The 15,033-nt window shown below is 35.9% G+C and overlaps 5 protein-coding genes across 5 annotated transcripts; 1 reads left to right on the plus strand and 4 right to left on the minus strand.

Annotated features, from left to right (window-relative positions):
* Positions 1–42: 42 nt before the first annotated feature.
* RHIMIDRAFT_251091 (uncharacterized protein) lies at positions 43–471 on the minus strand (the record flags this gene model as incomplete). Its single annotated transcript, XM_023610789.1, has 3 exons — positions 43–154; positions 202–275; positions 331–471. The coding sequence occupies 3 exons, from the start codon at positions 469–471 to the stop codon at positions 43–45; spliced, it is 327 nt and encodes a 108-aa protein (XP_023466701.1).
* A 1,969-nt stretch (positions 472–2,440) lies between these two features.
* Positions 2,441–4,423, minus strand: RHIMIDRAFT_281117 (uncharacterized protein). The gene is made up of 6 exons (XM_023612969.1): positions 4,176–4,423; positions 3,907–4,119; positions 3,792–3,857; positions 3,608–3,745; positions 2,958–3,555; positions 2,441–2,891 (listed from the first exon to the last, which is right to left on the minus strand). Exons 1-6 carry the CDS (start codon positions 4,257–4,259, stop codon positions 2,542–2,544), a joined length of 1,449 nt encoding a protein of 482 aa, XP_023466702.1. The 5' UTR covers positions 4,260–4,423; the 3' UTR covers positions 2,441–2,541.
* A 2,536-nt stretch (positions 4,424–6,959) lies between these two features.
* On the plus strand, positions 6,960–8,922 carry RHIMIDRAFT_281133 (CAF1-domain-containing protein). Its single transcript, XM_023612970.1, has 6 exons — positions 6,960–7,087; positions 7,138–7,512; positions 7,569–7,810; positions 7,865–8,083; positions 8,140–8,218; positions 8,275–8,922. The coding sequence occupies exons 1-6, from the start codon at positions 6,991–6,993 to the stop codon at positions 8,856–8,858; spliced, it is 1,596 nt and encodes a 531-aa protein (XP_023466703.1). The 5' UTR covers positions 6,960–6,990; the 3' UTR covers positions 8,859–8,922.
* Positions 8,923–9,056: 134 nt separating this feature from the next.
* On the minus strand, positions 9,057–11,141 carry RHIMIDRAFT_226104 (zf-UBR-domain-containing protein). The gene is made up of 7 exons (XM_023607551.1): positions 10,724–11,141; positions 10,611–10,659; positions 10,501–10,545; positions 10,013–10,424; positions 9,871–9,956; positions 9,553–9,810; positions 9,057–9,495 (listed from the first exon to the last, which is right to left on the minus strand). Exons 1-7 carry the CDS (start codon positions 11,098–11,100, stop codon positions 9,466–9,468), a joined length of 1,257 nt encoding a protein of 418 aa, XP_023466704.1. The 5' UTR covers positions 11,101–11,141; the 3' UTR covers positions 9,057–9,465.
* Positions 11,142–12,790: 1,649 nt separating this feature from the next.
* RHIMIDRAFT_237025 (uncharacterized protein) lies at positions 12,791–13,090 on the minus strand (the record flags this gene model as incomplete). Its single annotated transcript, XM_023608675.1, has 1 exon — positions 12,791–13,090. One exon carries the CDS (start codon positions 13,088–13,090, stop codon positions 12,791–12,793), a length of 300 nt encoding a protein of 99 aa, XP_023466705.1.
* Positions 13,091–15,033: the final 1,943 nt, after the last annotated feature.

Consider the following 15,033-nt stretch of genomic DNA (forward strand, 5'->3'; position numbering starts at 1 on the left):
GAATAAAGTGTGTTAGCATGAGTTTGTCTATATATGCACAATCTATGAAATACCGTTGATGATATGAGTGTCTGCATAAAAAGTGAACAGCTGGAAGATCCAAGGTGCCATGACATCCTGAGCACTTTTGAACTTGAAATATGCGAGCACTATGCTTACAAAGTAAGTCAAAGAGATGATACAAGAGAGTATTGATCATACCTCGTCTTCAATTCTTCAATCTCTTTCCTACGCTTCTCAGTCTCATGACGATAACTCTCGATTAGCTCGTCATTCTTTATGTTTGCATTTATTGTTAGTCATAAAGAGTGTTAAAGTCCTTTGAGTTACCTGCTTCAGTTCCTTTCGCTCGTATTCAATCTTTTTACCAATATAGTCCTTGATCAAGCCAATACTTGCCACATTTGACCTTGAAAGTGCTTGAACCACTTGAATGGGAGGCAACAAGTCCTTTTCATCTATATGCTTCATCACTGAAAGTAATTCTAAAGGTAAGAGCTGGACATTTAAATTTAAATGATATTTTTTGGTCAACGCTACATACACCAGAAAATAGGCTAATGCTACAGGCACTTCTTCTAAGCACTACATACAAAACTGCCCAGTAGAATATTCTTTATGTAAAATGCGATGCTATCGTAATTTACACGTGAGCTAAGTAGTCTTTGTTGATCAACCTGACAACATAAAATTAGAATAAAAAATAACATTTATTTATCTCTTTTTTTTGTTTTTTTCTTGAAAAGAAACAAAACAAGATAGTGACTTTATAAAGTCATGTTTAGCTTGATGCTACGTATTAAAAAGCTTTGCTGGACGACATCATAGGTAGTGGGTAGAGGTAGCGCCCGTAGAATTAGTCTAAATTCTGGTACATGTAGTGTTTCCTATAATAAATACAAGTCCAATTTACAACCAAAAATACATGGAGCTTACAATGCCAGCTACACAATTAATAAATAAGGATTGGACTTTCTTCCCTTAGCTTAGGTATGCCCACCTCGCGAATTTTTGCATATGGAAGATCGGAAACAATTGATCCACACCATGAACGCAGAGTTGATACTACAATGCACACATATTCGCTTTCATTACGGATGGATTACCACTATTACCGCTCATGAAGACAACGCAACAAAACTAAAAATTGACACAGCTGTTAGCAATCTATTGGTGACCTCAAGTATACAGGTGTATAAACATTCAGTAGCAGAAAATATTGTGGAAATAGTATAAAACACCAGCAATCTCATTGCAGCAGATGATACAAAAATACATGTTAATATATAGAATCGTTAAGATTAGGAGTCAATAACAAATATTGATATAGGAAATTACTTTTATCAATTTAGCAACTTAGATCAAAATGCTGCAGTTGACGAAAGGAAGGCAGAGGATGTGGTATAAGCTCTTCGAGTCACGCTTCTTTATTTGAAGATATATATAATAAACAATAAACAATAAACTACCCCTTTTTCAAACTAAACATTCTATATATACATATTGAAAAGAGTGGACAAGTTAAAGATACATAAAAAATCTTTCATACTATCTGGTCTGGATGGCCACACCTTCTCTCCTCCTTTTGTCAATTGAGATTTTTTTTTTTTTTCTAATAATTGGATTTTCATTGTATTTATACTTGATTCCCTGTGCCACTTTGCGAGTATATGCATTTACTTTATAGATACGACTTGAGCCTCTCTTTTGCATAGCTTGTTTCCCTTGTCGATCACAGTTAAGCTTGAGATTTCTCATTCATAGGGTAAATCTATGAGTAATCATGAGTAGGAGTAAGCATCAAGTAGGGATTGACTGTCTCTGCTGATATTGTATCAGAGTTGGAATGGCAAATATTCGATTCAGAGAAAAACATTTTCCATTTCGTGATCCTAGTAGAAACTTTCCTAAAGGCGATCTCTCAGAAGTTGTATACTTATATGGTAGCTTATGTGCCAGATGATACTATTGATGCCTATAGTTTACTATTTATTGAAAATGGCCCACTAGATGCCGCGTTTTTTTTCCTTTTCTCTCTTTCGCCAACTTCTTTTGCAGTAAGTTTCTTCTTGAATAAAATCGAAGAATAGTCTTCTACAGTAAACCTTGACTATTGCCAACTATGGGGCTTAGAGAGAACTTTGATTATAGAGTATTGTTGTACCAGACCCACAGATGTGGTACGGTTTACAGAAAATGGAGGAATAGATTACACAAATAGCATGTACACACCTTGTGGTTTCCAAACAGCCGTAACTAAGAAAAGCATGAATCAATGATTGTGGTGTAAATAATGTTACTATAAATAAACCCTTGTAACAAAACTTTTGACTATGCATATCTATTTTCTGAATTTGCTCAAGATATCATTGGGTTAGATTTTACATTTGAAAACATATACAACTTACTTTATTTAAAAAAAAAAGAAATGAAAAGAGAGAAAAAAAAAAAAAAAGAAAGGAAAAAGGAAGGGCAATGGATGAATAGAAAAATGAAAGGACTATATACAAATGCTATGTACAACAGCAAGCCATATACCAATTAAGCGAGGGAAGCATTTTCTGTCTTGACGCGTTTGACATTCTTTGGCGTAGCAGCAGGAGAAGGCGGAGTATAGACACGGTTGTCATCATTGAGCAGGGCAGCAATGGATGGGGACTGACGAGCATCTGTTTTTGGTTCTTTGTTTTCAAGGTACCGTATCCATCGATTACGACATTGAATGTTTGTTCTTCCTTCTAGATCTCTTGCACAGGCTTCCCAATTGCTTGGACCATGTTTTTGAACTGCCTTTCTCAACTTGTCGTCCTCTTCTTCTGTCCATCGCATATAGGTTGTTCTCGATTTCTTGGCAGCAGAACTATTGGATTCAGGAGACTTGTTTTCAGGTACTACATAAAAAGAAAATAAGTGCATGAAAATATATATGTATATATTGTTGTTGTTTTATTTATTACTTTTTGCAGATGGAGTGATTAACTGAGGCATGGTTAAGAGCGTAACAGCCGAATCCATCGATCTCTGAGATCTCCTGTCATCTAGTCGAGATCGAACTCGTTTTGTGTTTTGGTCATACGCTGTAGTGCTCGTGTTAGAATCAAACTCTGGATCGCTTAGCATCTGATCAGCGACGATACCGAGACTGTCGAGCGCAGTTAATGGTTGCTGATCGTACAATCGAACTTCACTGCTGCGGGGAGAGAATTGTTGTTGAAGTAGATAGGGAGGGCCCTTCCTTATCTTTTTATATGGTGGATGTGGTTGAGGAGGTTTATTGAACGTACTGGATTTAAGTGAATCGACAACTTCATGCAAGTATTCTAGTTCTGCGTCCCTTGCGGATAGTCTGAGTTCTGCGAGATATAATTTTCTCAACAGGATATTTCTGTCTTTTAATAATGCTTCTTTATCTAATTCCGCGTCTTCAGGAGGTATCTGTATTTTTTCTATTTCGTACAAAATAGAAGCCATCTTTTGTAACTTTTTCTTTAGTGTTTCAATATCTTTTTGCAGTATGTTTGTTTCCATCTTGTACCGATTCCTTTGCTCATTTTCCTATATATAGGTTAGATCGCTTGATCAAAGGATGAAATGAATATATGCTTACATTCATCAAAAAGATATTCTTCATTGTCTTTATCGCATCTTCTTCTCTTGGCTGGTTCTGCCTTGAACTTTTAATCTGTTCAGCTTGAGCCCAAATGATACTCTCAAGGTACTTTTGTCTTTCTATTGATTCGTGTAGCTAGAAAAAGTATGAATAGAATGTATATAAAATGCTATTGTTATACCTTTTGATATAATTCATCATTCTCGCGTTGTCTCCATTCGTTGGTGGTAGGCGGTGTATAATCCCACTAAGAAGAATGTATTAGTTTTGGAAATTATATTTACATCATTTCTTACAGGATACTGAGTTGCTGCAGTGATTGGTAATTGTATATTTTGAATCGTATTACTACTGCTGGTCATGGACGGAGTTGTGATTGCATTTGGATGCAACTGCTGTGGTGATAATAACGGACGTATGACACTTTGCTGTTGTTGCTGTTGTTGCTGTGGATTATCCAACAAGACGAGATCTATCTTCCACTTTGCATTTTCGCCCCAAAGATCAACCTAAATCTGCATAAGTGGGTCTTATCATATTTTATATCACGACAATGATATTTCACCTGTCGTTTTACGGATTCAAATATACTGTCCAAGTGTGCATGGCTATTACTTTGTGGTTGTACAGAAGGTGCACCAGATATCATGTTTTTATTTAAATTCGAGAAAAATTATGGAAAAAGAGAGAGAGGAATAAAAATAAAAAAAAATACAATTAAACAAGGATTTTTTATTAGCAAATAATTGAATGACCGCATTGGGCGCATGATGGCTAAAAAGCGCATCCCCTTCCCAATAAATATTGTGTGAATACTCTATTAGAATACATTAAACAAATGATCTTGGTCTGTTATCAGTTCTTTCTTTCAAGTTTGTACTACAAAATAACAATATTAAATAAATAAATCTTGACGAGAGAACAAAGAGGAGCATAGGGTGGGAATAAAAGATCATTTGCGTAATGTGTACTAAATATACTCTGTAGAATTTGCATATCCATCAGTTTAGATAACCTTGCTTGGTAGGAATTACGTAATGTTTTCAAGGCTGTAAAGTGTTTAAGGATACAATGAGTCATCCTTCCGTGTCATTTACTTAGACTCTAACTGTCAACTCTTGGACTGTCGTTATTATTAATTTGGAATAGAAAAGGTGTATAATTGTCAGGTGAAAAATTTAAAATAAATCAACAAATGATGAATGACATTATTATAGTTAGGAATTCAAGTGATATGAACGACTTAGCTTTATCTCTTCATTGTAGTGTCTATGTGATTGACAATAGTGGGATTTATTCGTTTAAATGATGGGGTTTCATTGTTTTAAATGTCCTTTGAATATAAATGGCAAATCACCCACGCGAGATATTTTAGTGTAATAAAAGAAAATAAAAGAATTCCATTGGGAATAAGAGCGAAAGTAGAAACCAAAGACGCTACTACGAGTTAACTGTCTGAGTAAAGATTGATCAGTAAAAGTTTCAAGAGGCCTGTTATATGTTGAGGGTAGCTCAAGTCAAATATGGAAGTCCATAAAGATGGAAAAAAGATAAAGGGTTCGATATAGAAAACAGAGAGGCATAATATTTGATGCGCGCCGCGAGCATTCGAAGCTGTGGAACGGGATAAGTGCGCCAAGAGATGTACGTTGAACAGGGTTGTAATCTGTCTCTTGCACCTTTCACTCTGTATATGTTTGTAAACGTATCCAACAAAGCACGGCCTCTATTTTTGTGATCTTGCGACTTTGAGATGACGGGATGCGGCTTTCATTTTGGGAAATTCTGTAGAACCAATGATGTCATGGGATGTTTTCAGTGATTGGTGAGTTTATCTCTTGTAATGTCCGTGATGCCAACTTGCACATAACGAAATCCATAACAGACGTGTTGAATATAAGGTTACAATACTTTATAATCTTATAGTAGAACATACATTCTACTTTATATTCCTTTATCGCATCAGATAAGACTAACATTAACAACATTGATATTCCCCTATAAGCCCTCATTCAAGTCTACTTTAGTAATATGTAGCTCTTCTTAATAAAGAATCTATTTTACAAACCATCGGCTTAACTGATCATTCATAACAAAGTTGAATATAGCAGAAGAAAAAAAGAAAACTGACGAAATGTGTTGAAAAATAGAATGAAATTTACACAGAAACGGATTGCAAGTAGTAGTTACACCATTGAAAATACCGAGTATCCGTTCTTTTATATTCGATATCCATAGGCCTTCGATGATCAAGATACTACACATCACTCAAACTTATCTAGAGAGATGTTTGACTGCTGTTTTTTTAAGCACATTGCGTATGTTGTATTTGAAGACGCCATAAAACCAGAAAATTTTGTTAAACAACGGCACTCTCGGGCGAGATTAAATAAAGTTTTTTTGCAAGTGTCGCACACAAGTGCTGTGTTTCCAAAACAGGAATGTCGCTCATGCACAATTTAACTTTATATCCTCATATCGCGATAAGCCTAAAAAGAAGGAGGGAAACAGAATGAACGCGTTAGGAGGAGCCTACTCTGATGGGAAACAATATATTGCAAATAGACACTCCGTTGAGACAGTCTTGTAGATTGAGATACGTGATAGAAAAAACCATTAGTTAATCAAATTGCACTCGTAGCTCTGTCTAACTAATACACTCCATATCAACATACACTTTACTCTCAAAAATGCCCAGTAGAATTTGGCTGTAGAAGTTAAACGTAATGGTGAACTGTTTCTTGGCTACTACTAGAACGATGACATCAAATATAAAAGTAATATTTGAAAGAATAAAGAAGAATGGGATCAAAGTGACGACTGCCTCATGTAATCAAACAACTTGACAGACTTGTTGTTGGAGGGTTCAAAGTTTATGGCCAACATCGATCGTCAGTTTCTTGATCGCTTTTTTCTAGTTTCATTTAAGAAAAAAAAAAAATACCTAATGCGTGTCTTTCTTTACTTCATCTTTAACAAGTGCTGCAAGGTCAGTAGAACCACAAGAAAGGGTGTCACAATGAAGCGTCCTTGTTGTATTCATAGTAAAGATAGTGAGCTATCAAACTTCATTATTGTACAAAAGTCACTAAAGACTCCTTAATACCAAATCTGTAAGCAAACTATTGTTTAAAATGTCATATTTATCTTTTGGCAGGTTTGTATTCTATTATTGCAAAATCATGAAAGTTATCTTTGGTTTGTTACTGTTCGGAAGCCCTATGTACTAAAAAATACTTGTATTTCTCCACACCTGTTTGCGGTCGCGAAATTTTTAAGCGCGCGTTGCTGCGAAAAGCAGTACAAAAGCAGTACCTTAAACTTGCTTTTTCTCTTCTCTTTTCCAATCTTTTTATTTTTATTTTTATTTCTTTGCAGTTATGGAAATTCTCAAATCAGACTTTGAACAAAAGCTACCTTTTATTAAAAAGGCTATTTTAGAAGCTGACTTTATCGCTATTGATTGTGAATTTACTGGTAAATATCACGATTATTAAAGATCGATCTTGTATTCATTTTACAATCAGGCTTGACTCCACCCCACATCAATATAAATAACATGGATGACTTGGCTCAGCGCTATACCAAGATTAGAAGTTCAGTTGAAGAGTTTACGATTGTTCAATATGGCGTGTGCACATTTAAAAGAGACAAGGAAACGGGCGATTTTATTGCCAGACCTTTTAATTTCTACATCTTTGGCAATGATCCTGACAACATGCAGTCCCGACGTGTGTTCTCTGTAGATGCAAGCAGTTTAGCATTTCTTCATTCAAATAATTTTGACTTTAACAAGTGGATTAAGGAAGGCATACCTTTCTATAACTTTACAGAAGAAGGAACCTTTTATGAATCTGCATACGGTACTTTACGAATGAACAACAGAAGATCACGTATTGAAGGTAAATGAATTATAAATTAGATAGAAATAGTCAACTCATGTTCCAATTTAAACCAGAATCCGCCTTGACGCAAAATGGCAAAAGCTTTTTGGAATATAATCGTAAAGCGATAAACAATTGGTTACAAGGGAATACAGAACAACCATTGATTATTCAAGTAAATACGCCGTTCTATAAGAAGCTTATATTCCAGGAAGTGCAAGAAAACTATAACAGCTTCCTTCAAGTTATGAGCAGAGATCTCAAGCATGTAGAAATAGTGCGTCTTAAGGAAGAGCAAAGAAAAGCGAAACTTCAGGTAGATACTATTATATTCAGCGTATGACGATGATGAAGCTAATTAGATGCATAGAAGACATCGGCACTTAACTTCCGTACGATTATTGAAACTATAGGAGATGCTAAATGCCCTGTTGTCGCGCATAATGCTTTATTTGATATACTTCATACAACTGACCAATTTTGGCAGTACCTTCCTGATAATCTTACAAAATGTAAGGAAGTTGTAAATAGCATGTGGGATTATATTGTAGATACAAAATACTTGGCAGAATACCATCCACTACTAAAGGTATGACTATGCACTGATAGTATATATATAAAAGCAAACTAATAACTTTATCACAGGGCTGTTTCAATACATCTGTATTGGGCTCATTATTTAATACTGTACATAGTGAATTAGAAGAAGCAGGCCAAAAGATCGGTAAGATATTGAAAATCATAATGTCATTAACAAACTAATGCAAATACCATATGTAGTGCTGGCACCTGGATTTGATCGTTATATTAAAAGCAATAAGCCAAATGAGCACGAGGCTGCCTATGATGCTTACATGACGGGTGTTATCTATCTTGCATTCATGATGTATATAAATGAACAAGCCGACAAACAAAGTAATAAAGAGAATGGTGAACACACTAACGAACAAAATGGTGAAAAAATCGACAGACAAAATGGTATCGAGAATGGCGAAGAAAACACAGAACAGAATGGTGAAGTAAATGGTGAACAGAATGAAGGAGAAAATAACAATGAGAAGGGTATTACGTTACTTGGCAAGAGAAAGCGTGATCGTCTTGAAAGCGACGATGTTGAAGATACTATTGAAACAAATGAAGAGGGAGAAACAATAGAGAATAGTGAAGACGAAGAAGAAAAAGAAGAAGGCGAGATAGAGTCTACGAAAGTGATTGATGAACCATCAAGAGCACTATTCTTCAACAAATCGGTGATACCTTATTACGGCAGAATATTCCTAATGAGAAGCGATACACCTTATATTAATCTGAAAGGAGAGGAAGAAGTTAATGTAGAAAGTCGTAAAAAGTTAAGAACGGATTAAAACAAAACGCATTTGATAATGCTTGATACCTTTTTTAATGTAATAAATTATGACACATGTTCACTTAAACCTACTAGAATATAATCAGAAAAAAAGGGGATGAGCTATGGTGAACAACATTTATTCCAGATATCTCTGCTTAAAAGAACTTCGATATCAATGACTTCTTTGTGATACTTTTCATACTCTTTTTTTTTTTTTTTGACGCGATTTCGTATGAATGATTCTGTGGTATATTTACTTTATCAGTCCACAAATAAGGCGGCTACCATAAAACATACACATACTTTATTTTGGAGGGATTAAATAGCTATTAATTGATAGTACACCTGGAGAGATGCGTCTGTCATTTATCACCAGAAGACACCATGCCCAATCGTCATTATTTGATCAGACAATGAATGAACTACTTCAAATGTGAGCTCCTATTTTGCTTCTTTTTAAATGGTTGTATGTAATTTGAATGCGGCAAGTGTTTATTTATTTTATATTTTATGCTTTTTTTTATGATTATGCTATATGTTTTTTATGGATGTGTTCTTTTTTTACTGATTGATGTACGGGTATGCTTGATTAGTCTGTCATAATAATAAAAAAAAAAAAAGTACTAATCATTGTTTCTTTCGCGTAGTTTTGCCTAAGGTAGTATGTAATTAATTAGAATATTGCTTTCTGTATCCTAGGAGATGCTTACAGAAAAGAACTCATCGATATCTTCTTTTGTTACTACTTTTCCAGAGTCTTTGAAAGATGCAAAATAGTTTTTTAAATCAGCAGCCAAGTCTTTATAAGCCATTAAGCTCTCAAGCACTTTAACTCTGTCTATGCGTTGAAGTTGTTCCATGCCAATCTCTAGCAAGGATTTTCCAGCATCTTCATCTTCTTCTGGCTCATAGATTTGCTCTTCAGCTAGCAAAAACTCTAAATTGTTTTCTTTGTATTGTTTCAAGCACTATAATTATGTCAATAAGTTAATTACGATCCGCAAAATCAACATTAAGAAACAATTTGCCTCTTCACATCTGCATAAGCCTTCCCTCCAAGTCTCTTGGAGGAATATCTCGACGTTATCATTCTCAGGTAAGCTGCTCAAATCAACTATACAAAAAGTATTTAAATATAAACATTTCTCACTCTATTAAAAATAAGCTTACCATTTGCGCAACCGTTTCCTTTCAAGCGCTTAGTCTGAACAGATGAAGACGTGTCATCAAGTTTTCTCTTTTCTCCAACCTTGACAGACATTTCGTTTGTATCTTCTTGTGATGCTTCTTTTCCTACATTGATGGTTTGCTTTGACTCGGCTTCAGGCAAAGACATATCATCAGCACCTTCCATATTCGTTTGTACTGTACTGGCATCATGTTCAGCAGTTTTTTCCTGTGCCTGTGTACTCTGCTTGCTGCTAGTGATGATTTTATCTGGCAGTACCCACGTTGTGATGGCTTCATTTCCCTTGGACAACCCTATACTAAATCTTTTGTCCTTGCCTTGAATAAGGAAAGGATGTTTTTTGGTACAATGTCGGCAAATGTAACAATCAAAGTCTTCTATAGCTTCGGGGATCTAAACAAAATAAACGCGCAAATAATGTCAGTCGCGATAAACACGAACGCGTTGTAACGCTAAAAAGAACACTTACATTTCCTATGCAACGTTCATGAAACCAATCTTCACATACGATACACTAAATATAACTTTAGTATTACACAAAACACATCCATAGGACACGGGGGCAGACGAGTGGTATACCTGAAACATGGTTCCGTCTTCATTTTCTGGATTATACATCTCATCACATCTATTAGAGTTTTAATATCGACATAGTAACACTTTTTCTCTCTCTCTTCTTTATAAAGAAATACCTGCAATATCTTCCATGAAAGTTGTGATTGTATTTATTTTCAGTGTTTGTCTTAATTATCTTTTTTGCAGGAATCATTAATGCACAAGGGTGATTGTTGAACTTGTCGACGAGTCCACAATCACATCGAAAATGCCGTTTAGGAAATAGTTCATATAGTTCATGATCTGGGTGGCAGGCCATAGAGCAACTATAGCACATAGCAGCTGGTGTGCTATCGTCAGTTTGACATGTCTTGCAGGCATAGAGTGGTTGTCGAATGTAACCTAAAGGAAAAGTGCATTTTTCGAATTTTCCTGGTAACACTTCCTTTGCTTCCTTTTCAAGCTCTTCCTGCCTTTGAATGTAATCAAGAGCAGTAACAGTTGAATCAGTCATGGTGTGAATAAATGCAGAAAGGAAAAAAAAAAATACGATTTAATATCATTTTTCAGCTCTGTAAATGCGGATTGGCCGACGGGGATTTATCCACTTTGCTATAACGTAATAAAGCCAACATCTGCAGCTTTTTCCTCGCTCGTTCTACGCGAACCAAACAGTACCCAACTAAGTTTGTTTGGCTTATCAAATACAGTCCTAAGAGCGTATTCCAAATCAACTTGCGTTCTTCTTGTTCTTTAGGCGACTTTATATCGCCATTATTCCTCTACAGCTTTTCAAACACAGTCTCCAAGAATAGAGTGAGGCGATCTGGACGATTGACAAAGGCAGTATAAACTTTCTTGGAGAAGGTGATGCATAACTTTGGTGATTATGCGCCGCGTTCTTTCACTGTTATTTTGTTTCAGAGCGAAGTGAGATTGCCTCATTGCCTGCAAATGGAATATTGGGTAGTAGTTTCTTTACAGGCATCAATAATTGTTATTTAAATAAAAAAGGAGAGAAATCGTGTTATTTTTAAACGATAAGCTTTTGTAAACAAAGAAAACAAAAAAAAAAGAGAGAACCAAGTTAAACCAAAACGGTGACCTCGTTTCAAAATGGTCAAAGTAAAGAGAGCCTGTACTGAATCAGGATGGAAGGGGAAAAAACGTGTCAGCAAAGATAAATCTCCAAATAGCAAAAAGGGCACAGCATTATAAAGGCGATTGACGTGAATATATCCAATACGAGTGCAATAATAACAAGTACATTGATTACCAGGAGCAACCTTACACTCAGAAACATTATGATCTAATTCATGACAATACTTACAGTATGTAAACGTCTCTTTCCTGCATGCATGAATTTAAAAAAAGGAATCTGAGGCTGACTCTTCAGGCTCAAGCCAAGGTTGGGTTCAGCGAAGTGCTTGGCATAGCCTGATCCCAAAAACAGATCAATAGCGATACAGGTATTTATTCCCACAACCTGAATCCTGCCATGACTACAATGAGTACACTTTAGATCTTCTAGAAGCAGCCATGACAAATGCCGTAAGGAAATTCTCTTAATATTCGATTCCAGGCGACAAGAGAGAGTGGGCCGGATAGCATATAGGTGATCGTCAAAACAAAAGCCTACCTATGCGGCCTCACTTTTAAAGTTGTCGTTATCAAAGTTTCTTTCCAAGTACAGATTGGTATCCGAATAATGTGTAGTCAAGCCAGCAATACCAACAAATGGTTAAAACGCGAATTGATACATTTCATGATCGAATTCTTTTTGGGAAGTGATGTCAAAGAAAAGAAATCCAAGGTGCCTGAGACACCACAGGCTGGGTCGTTGAGGAGTTGGTGTTGAGATCGCTGACTGATAAACCAACTGCCATATGCTAGAATAGCTAGATTTCGACTGAAGAAGGCTGATCATAACAATAGCTGTGTATTATATAATTTGGAGGTATGGTTTAGGCACCAAAAGTTGAGATGGAGCACGTTTATTGAGTAGCTTTGTACTGTTAAAACACAAGAGTCGTGGAGCTTTTTTATAAAGGCTATTAAATGGGCTCTTAAATAACTTTCACTGCAAAAGGATAAAAATAAGTAAAGCATTAACAAGCTATGAGCTTAAACGTACAGTTTCTTTATTAAAGGAAGATTAAGTATAGATATCACTGCATGTCATGATTAACACCACGAATATCGCTTTATTTAAAACCTATTGGATTTTGAAGACACATTTGGTATAATCTTTCCCACTGGGAGTTGAGCATATGTACAACCATTGGAGACATAGGCGTACCATTGAGAGGCAAAGGTGTATGATTTTTTATAACCTTGGCTATACAACCAGCTTGTTCTTTAGTCGGGTTTTCAAGTCCCAAAACTTGGACGAGTGGGCTGATAGATATACTTTCTGCTTCTGTTAAGCCAGGATAGATAGGTGCGGTAAAACCAGTAGCAAAGAAGCTAGCCAAGAGAGCGAGGGTCAAGAGTTTGAATTGCATTTTCTATGTTCTTTTTGAATGTATAAAAAATGGATTAAAGTCAATCCCAGTTCCCTTTTTTATAATGAATTTCGGCGGCGTTAACAAGGTTTATGGTATAGTTTATGATGCAGAAAATGGATTCGAAAAAAGGAGAAAAGTGCATATGGCTGATCCTGGAGGCAAACATCAAGGGATCTGTAGATGGATAAATGTTCTGATAAGAGGCTTAAAGTGCATTTTACTATTGACACCAAAGTAGATCGTGAAGTAAGAAGTCGAAGCAGCCCAATATCGCTTTAGCTTGGGTCTGGCAAATTAAAAGACAATCATGCATACAAATAAAGTGGCACATGGCTCACGGCCACATATTTGACACAATTAGCCTTCTTTTCTTTGTTTCCTTATGACTTTATTATCATATATGAGTTCTTCTCAACTTACTAAAGAACTGTTTGAAACGATTGACTTTAGAATATCAAACGAAGACACCAGAGTGCCGCTTTTTCTCTTTCCTCTTTTTATGTCAGTAGAAGACCTTGGCGATAAAATATAAGGACTGGTTCTCATAAAAGGTGTTGTATCAGAGAAAGAAGAAGAATTACTAGCTAATGAAGTGAATAAGCAAGTATGGTCAGACCTTGGTATAAGGTAAAGTATATACAGTAGGACCTCGATTCTGTCATAACCCTAGGTGGGTAGGTGTAGCACTCCAGAATCGAGATTATCCCAGGACAGGATTCATACTTCGACAAAATACACTTTAATAAATAGACACGTCCCAATTTTTCTCATAAAATGGTATTCCAGGATAGAGTATGACAGAATCGAGGCCCTACTGTATTGTATTATAATAGTCAAACATTAAAGATATATATATACATAGACTGAATCCAGAATTAAAGCGAAGAACACAGAGATGTGGTCATTTATTTAGTTATCGTTATAGGTAACAAACTGAGTCATTAGTAATACTCGAGACACAATCCATGGCTGAATAGAAAGGTTTTGGAAGTATACGGACCATTGCCTGAGTTTATTGAGCTTTCTGTAAGATGTTTCGAGCAATTCAATTAGACATAAAGCGAAAAGAGGATCAGATGCCTAGTACCATTAAGATTGTAAGCAAAAAATTAAAGAAGAAGCTGACAACCAACGGGAAACATAGCGCTGATTTGAATGTCCAGAGGCAAAGTGTCAATCATTTTATGTCGACATAAACTTGGACGTTTCCCTTATGTGTTACGGTAAGACAAGGGATATGCAGGGATGATGTGTTAGCTGTAGCACATGCGCCATATTGGAACATGAGGCATTTCTTTTACAGCGACTGGTGCTTTTCTCTTTTTTTTTTTTTTTTTCAAGAAATAGCTCAAGGAATAACATAAGCAAGAGTCATGCATTTAAACAGTGTTGTGAGCGGATACTTATAAGTGTATATATCCAGTTAACTGAATCCAGCTAAGGCTGCATTTCTCATATACTTCTTTATGATCTGTTTTATTTACATACTTTGGTGCCAATAGTAAAATGCACTTTAAGCCTCTTATCAGAACATTTATCCATCTACAGATCCCTTGATGTTTGCCTCCAGGATCAGCCATATGCACTTTTCTCCTTTTTTCGAATCCATTTTCTGCATCATAAACTATACCATAAACCTTGTTAACGCCGCCGAAATTCATTATAAAAAAGGGAACTGGGATTGACTTTAATCCATTTTTTATACATTCAAAAAGAACATAGAAAATGCAATTCAAACTCTTGACCCTCGCTCTCTTGGCTAGCTTCTTTGCTACTGGTTTTACCGCACCTATCTATCCTGGCTTAACAGAAGCAGAAAGTATATCTATCAGCCCACTCGTCCAAGTTTTGGGACTTGAAAACCCGACTAAAGAACAAGCTGGTTGTATAGCCAAGGTTATAAAAAATCATACACCTTTGCCTCTCAATGGTACGCCTAT

The sequence above is a fragment of the Rhizopus microsporus genome (genome assembly GCF_002708625.1).
Source record: "Rhizopus microsporus ATCC 52813 unplaced genomic scaffold scaffold_7, whole genome shotgun sequence".
In the NCBI taxonomy this organism is placed as follows: Eukaryota; Fungi; Mucoromycota; class Mucoromycetes; order Mucorales; family Rhizopodaceae; genus Rhizopus; species Rhizopus microsporus.

Bases quoted from the DNA above. Each gene is read 5' to 3' on its own strand.
- RHIMIDRAFT_281117 (XM_023612969.1), bottom strand. From the start codon at position 4,259: ATGATATCTGGTGCACCTTCTGTACAACCACAAAGTAATAGCCATGCA. The intron at 4,120-4,175 runs GTGAAATATCAT...ATGCAGATTTAG, and splicing joins TTGAATCCGTAAAACGACAG to GTTGATCTTTGGGGCGAAAA. The intron at 3,858-3,906 runs GTAAGAAATGAT...CATTCTTCTTAG, and splicing joins CTGCAGCAACTCAGTATCCT to TGGGATTATACACCGCCTAC.
- RHIMIDRAFT_281133 (XM_023612970.1), top strand. From the start codon at position 6,991: ATGGAAATTCTCAAATCAGACTTTGAACAAAAGCTACCTTTTATTAAA. The intron at 7,811-7,864 runs GTAGATACTATT...TTAGATGCATAG, and splicing joins AAAGAAAAGCGAAACTTCAG to AAGACATCGGCACTTAACTT. The intron at 8,219-8,274 runs GTAAGATATTGA...TACCATATGTAG, and splicing joins AGAAGCAGGCCAAAAGATCG to TGCTGGCACCTGGATTTGAT.
- RHIMIDRAFT_226104 (XM_023607551.1), bottom strand. From the start codon at position 11,100: ATGACTGATTCAACTGTTACTGCTCTTGATTACATTCAAAGGCAGGAA. The intron at 10,660-10,723 runs GTATTTCTTTAT...AAACTCTAATAG, and splicing joins TTTCATGGAAGATATTGCAG to ATGTGATGAGATGTATAATC. The intron at 9,496-9,552 runs GTAAGCATCTCC...ATACTACCTTAG, and splicing joins ATATCGATGAGTTCTTTTCT to GCAAAACTACGCGAAAGAAA.